The 6,267-nt window shown below is 39.4% G+C and overlaps 1 protein-coding gene across 1 annotated transcript; it reads left to right on the forward strand.

Moving 5' to 3' along the window:
• The first annotated feature begins 2,621 nt into the window (after window positions 1–2,621).
• LOC136872223 (uncharacterized) lies at window positions 2,622–5,488 on the forward strand. The gene is made up of 3 exons (XM_068227373.1): window positions 2,622–2,696; window positions 2,821–3,033; window positions 5,204–5,488. The coding sequence occupies exons 1-3, from the start codon at window positions 2,634–2,636 to the stop codon at window positions 5,486–5,488; spliced, it is 561 nt and encodes a 186-aa protein (XP_068083474.1). The 5' UTR covers window positions 2,622–2,633.
• The last annotated feature ends 779 nt before the right edge of the window (window positions 5,489–6,267 follow it).

Here is a 6,267-nt window from a genome sequence, read left to right on the forward strand (position 1 = left end):
CACCGTGAGTCTTCGCTACTTTTGACCAGTACCTCAAAATGACAAATACCATGGTTCTACTTTACTCGCGACGTGTACCATTCTGTGGGGCCTTAGACGTGAATTTAGCACCCCGTCAGACATCAAGCATCATTGTGCTTTATAAATGGTCCCTTGGTCAGTAATACTCTAATTAACTACCTTCTTTTTGAGTCTGATCCACTGTTTTTGTTTGTTTGTTTTTTTGTAGGGTTCATGTCCATCCATTCATTCTTCATAACATTTTTTATTTTATTTTGGCCATTGGATGAATTTGATTTTTTTTGGTATTTCATTTCGTACCATTAGGGGCCGATGACCTCGATGTTAGGCCCCTTTAAGCAAGAAGCATCATCATCATCATGAGCGACACCATGGGATGAGTGAACCCATGGTTCTGGCTTGCCTATGATTAGTACCCACTAAATGAGGAACACCGCGGGATAGTACGAGTCCCTGTGGTTAGTACACTTACGGTCTTAATAATAAAAGTCTTTATACAGTTTTTTAACACTTGTTTAGTTAAACAGTGAATGAACCCTGTATAAGGGTTTAATTTTTTCTTACTAATAAACGTGGTATACGCATTTTATTACTACACAACACGTATACACTCGTTCGAAGTCGTAGGAATCTCTTCCTGTAGTTCACTGACGTGTTTCGCACGTTCACCGCCTCTATGATCGCTTCTGCTGGTTATCTACGTGCAAAACTTTCCTGAAAATCGCGCAGTAGCACGGCGTATCGAAAAGGCAGTGGCAACACAAACTGAGAGAGCGGGATATTGTATTGGCTTATAATTTCTTCAGCTTGCGTGTGAAACGAACGGCACGAATGAAACGGAAAAGCTTAAGAAAAGGTCAAGAGCTCCTAACTGGGATAGTACGGAAAAGGTAAGCAATTTTAATTGAATCGGCGAGTTGAAAAGTGTACACATTCCAAAATCCTTATTTTTCAGGAGAAAGGAAAAGCTGTTTTGTAGCTAAAAGAAAGGTTTGATCAAAAAGTTTCTATTAGGCATTTATACATCATATATCTGCGTATTCAACTACAAAGTATGGAAATCATATTATGTACGGTTTTCAAGTTATACTATTTTGTTTCCAAGAAGTATGTCCCTTTTTATACTCAAATTTGAGAAAGATCTTTGTAGAGGCAGGTAATGTATAATAAACTCACAGTTTCAAACGTCTATTAATCAGCAATACATTATCACCAAAAATACGCGCAACCATCATTTCTTTTATAGTTATTCATTGTCCTGGTCATCAGCTCCTGCTGTTAGCCATGTGTGGCACCCCTCATAGAAATGTACAGTATATACTGCTCGTGGATATACATGACAAGCTTTAAAAGATCACTTATTTTGCTGGCCTTAATAGGTACCTGAAAGGAATACACAAAAGCCAAAAAGAAAAGGTGCTTGGAGGTTAGTTGGACTACACCATCGATGAACTCAAATGTGCCCTGTTCATTCTTTGGTTTGCCATGGTATAATGCTATTTCTCTCTTCCTCTGAAAACTGCGCTATACATCATTTTATGTAACTGCAATGAGGGCGAGTTTTCTTGGCTTCAGCCAATAAGCATTTTGAGGTTACAACTCCTCGCCTCTACAAGTGGGATTTTTTTCCATTTCTCTAGCATGTTGGTCTTCATTTACCTTACAATTCTTTCCTCGTGGTTCTGCATATTCACTATCTGACTCAGACATCACCAGCCACTCATTATAACACATTTTTAAGTATGGAGATACAAAATGTTGTGTACGGCTCATAACACGCTTAATAGTTTGTTAACGTGATTATCAACAACAACGCACTGTTGCTTCGTATCACAGAACTGACCTTCGCTGACAGCTGGCGCAGCGTTGAGTTGGAAAGGGGACTTATTCCAGGAATGTGTCCCTTCTTCCACTCAATGAAGATTCTCACTCACTGAAAACACTGTTTACTGCATTGGAATGTGTACCCTTTTCAACGCTAAACTGGAGAGTAACTATTACAGCAAAAGTCAGGAGAAAGGTAAAACTGTTTTGTAGCTAAAAGAAAGGTTTGATCAAAAAAGTTTCTATTAGTCATTTATACATCATATCCGCGTATTCAACTACAAAGTATGCCTGTGAGTGATATGCGAAGAAAATCATGTGTTTTCTTTTCTATTCTTTGCAGAATTTGTTGAAAGATATTATTAAGGATTATGTGTCAATTATTGAATGCAAAAGGACAGATACAAACACCAAGTCCAAGATCGCTGCATGGAACACAGTTTATAAGAGGTGAGGATTTAAAAAAATATTTTAATATGTATGCAAAATGTCCCAGGAGGAAATGTCAGTATGAACTCTATTGTCGTAAGCATTTACCATATTATGTTACTGTTGTGTCTGAATCTTCGTCATTGTAATTGTTGACATTTTAATATCTGCTCTGTTTTATTTGAAGATGTATGGAGCTCAATCAACGTGAAAGGTGTCTGCCTGAATTAAAATAGCGGTGGCGATGCATAAAGCTGGAAGCAAAAAGATTCCTGTCGGAACATCGTAAAGCTGTATTCCAAACAGGGGGTGGGCCGAAACCTCCCAGTCCATGTAAAGACGCTACTGATGTGGTGGAAATGATACCTCTGGAGTTTGAAGAGGATACAAATGAGTTTGATAGCAATGGCACTTTTCGTGAGGTAGGCTACTTCCTTCCTTCCTTTCTTTCTTTCTTTCTTTCTTTCTTTCTTTCTTTCTTTCTTTCTCATTTTTCTCAACAGATCTCACTAATTTTACCTAATACTATTATAATTACTTTTACAGGTCAAGGTAGTATTGGACTGGGAGGGAGATTATTCCCATGCTCGTGATCTCCCCAGGGGCGAAGAGGCACTGGAGGTTGCTTGTGAAGACATAAGTAATGACAAGACAAGCAGCGTAGAGAAAAGCGCCCCCTCACCCCCCTCCATTGGAAAAGAAACGCCTCCGCCTGTGGAACGTGAGAGAAGATTCAAGAGAAAGAGGCAGCTACTAAATGTAAGTGTGCAGGAAAAACAAAGCAAAAGCTTCTTAGCATTTCGAGCCTGGATTGAGAAATTAGCAGTACGGTAAGCAATGTCGTGGATTTGTTTTACTACCTTGTAGGCTATGTGGACCAATTTTAGTCTCCTTCGCCGGTTGCTTTTTTTTCTCTTTCCATGTGTGATTTACTTCATATTAAGTAGGTAAGACTTTGCATTATTTGGACAGGTTGTCTCTTCGCTTGTAAAATGCCAGAAGCACTCTGAGAAATGTTTGACTTTTGGGAGTTCGAGTGCAATTGTCATGGATGGGGACATTTTTATAAATATATAGAGACAAAAATAATAATTTTATGCTGAGTTACATGCATTTCATAGTTTTTTAAAGGAAATAGCAGTGATCAATTTCCAGGATTATACACAGGTTATTCCTGTCTTGAAATTGATAGCAGACGGGCTTAAATATAGACGATTTTCCTTCAGTTTAAGGAAACAGGTATATCACAAAACATGTTCTAATATCTCATCAACGTTTTTCTAAAGCTGATGACTAACAACACCTTCATGTATCTATTATAAAAGGCTCTTAATAGAATATAAAAGAAAAATGCACCTTTCGTATCATTAGGGGCCGATGACCTCCATGTTAGGCCCCTTTAAACAACAACAAGCATTATCATCATCATCATCATCAAAAATGCACCTCCTACTAAAAATAATAGATTTTAAACAACATACCTTCGTTAGATAGTTTCCTATTTCAGGGGCACGGCTACTAATGGTCTATCTTCTTCCTCCCGTCACAATCACTGCCTTACTATCATCATTATCACTGTCGTCTTCCAAGTTAATTAAGTTATAATGGGTTCAAAAATTTCAAATTTCTTACCTGTTGGGAAATCTCCTTTATCGTAAAATTCAAGACTTGTGTATCGCACAACGTCTCTTATGAATTCGCCTATGTCAAGTTCAATTGTCGGTGGTTTTCTTCAAGCGCGTATTTTTGGAAGAAACAAAAAAACATTATAAACCATCTTTCGAACTTTACTACTGTATACACCCCACGGACCTACTACGCTGGCGTAGCAGCAGACGAATAATACACCCACGGTATCCCCTGCCTGTCGTGAGAGGCGACTAAAAGGGGCGACCAAGGGATGATTGGATTAGAACCATGAAACTACTTTTGATTCGTACCATCATGCGGGGAACACCATAGGTTGCCTGTACTTGCGAGTTGTACCACTATGTTCGGTACGAAATGGGTTTGTGTTTAGTAGTAGTAGTCATGAGCGTGGCCTGGGGGTTTCCAGTGCCCGTGCGTCGTACCCATGTGAGCACCACCGCGGGTCTGGGCGTAGCCTGTGAGTTGTATCACTATATGAGCGACACCGTGGGTCTGCGTTGCCTTTGATTAGTATCCACTCTGTGAGGAACACCACGGGGCCCGTGGGACCGGCATCCGTGCCTAGTACACCTAGGTGAGGAAACTCATTGGTTTGCGTTGGCTATGAGTGGCGCCATTGTGTGAGAAACACCATAGGTCTGCGTTACCTGTACGAAGTACAATACTTGTGAGTAGTACCGTCTTGTATGGAACACCGTGAGTTTCGCTACTTTTGATTAGTACCCCCAACATGCCAATACCATGGTTCTACTTTACTTGCGACATGTACCATTCTGTGGGGCCTTAGACATGGATTTTGCACCCCTTTCGACATCAAGCATCATCGTGCTTTATGAGTGGTCCCTTGGTCAGTTATCAATTATGTATGATCTTTGAGTCTGATCCACTGTATTTTGGTTTTTTTTTCTGGGTTCATGTCCATCCATCCATTCATTCTTCATGACGACATTATTATTTTTTTGGTCAGTGGATGAATTTGACATTTTTGTTCTTTCATTTCGTACCATTAGGGGCCGATGACCTCGATGTTAGGCCCCTTTAAACAACAAGCATCATCATCATCATCATCATCATCAATCCTAATTCATTTGTGTTAACATATGAGCTATGAAAACCACCCTAAACTTATAAACTAATAAATAAACCAGTTTGAACGTGTGACTTCATCCTTGTTTCCACGATGATATATCCATCTTATTCACCCTTCCCTGCATTTTCTATGTTGTACTTCAACTGAACCAAGAAATTACCGCTAACCATAACCTACTTTATATTTCAGGAAAGTGAAGATTACAAGCTGTCCATTAAAAAGATAGCAGAGGAGAGATCAGCTGTTCTCATAAAGCTACAGGAAGAAGAGCACTTGTCGAAAATAAGAAATTTGGAGCAGGAGAATGAAGTGAGGATGAAGGAGCACCAAATGCAAATGAATGTGGAGGAAGAAAGAGAGCAGAAACAAAAAGAACATTCTCTAAAAATGGAAATTTTCCTTTTAAAAAAACGTGTGTTGTTAAAAATTTGTAAATTTATTATGTTAAAAGAAATAACTAATAGGCCTAAATAAAACATTTGTAATAAAAACTATTGATTCTTTACATTTTTTTCAAAACCACTCATTAATGAAAGCTGCTCTGACAGCATTACCTCGCACATTGGGGGCTCTGGCTACAATGCGTTCTTCTGGAATTATGACAGTTTCCTCATCGAGGTCTTCACCCATGGCAATGGCAATGTTATGTAGCACAGCAAGTGCTACAACACAGATATTTGTGTTTTTCAGACTAGTGTTGAAACCCTTCAACAAAACCTGAATCGTTGCTTCCATATTCCGAAACACCTTTCAGCTACATTTCTTGTATGGATATGGGCTCTGTTGAAATTTTCTTCTTTAGCAGTACTGGGATGTAACACTGGAGTCAATAAATAAGGTGTACAGGCATAGCCAGAATCTCCCAAAGGGCGTCCCTTTCGCGAAAAATTCTGCTGTCAATGTGTACTTCCCCTCCAACTTGCTACAATATCCCTTATGCGCAACGATGCATCACACACTACCTGAACACTGAGAGAAAAATATCCCTTCCTATTGATATAGTACTGTGATACTTCTCCCGGCACCTTTTTCACTCTAATATGAGTGCAGTCGATTGCACCTACAGCATTCCTGAATCCAAATATTTTTCTAAACCTCAGGATTTCTTCTTCCTGCTCAGCATTTGTCGACGGCATCTTGATGAATTCATTTGCTCTGCTAGCGAGAGCAGTGGCTACCCTGCGCCAAATGTTTGCTACAGTCTGTTGACTCATGCCGTGAAGATCAGCTGAATCATCTTGTACCTGTAGACA

The sequence above is a fragment of the Anabrus simplex genome, chromosome 4 (assembly GCF_040414725.1).
Source record: "Anabrus simplex isolate iqAnaSimp1 chromosome 4, ASM4041472v1, whole genome shotgun sequence".
NCBI lineage: Eukaryota > Metazoa > Arthropoda > Insecta > Orthoptera > Tettigoniidae > Anabrus > Anabrus simplex.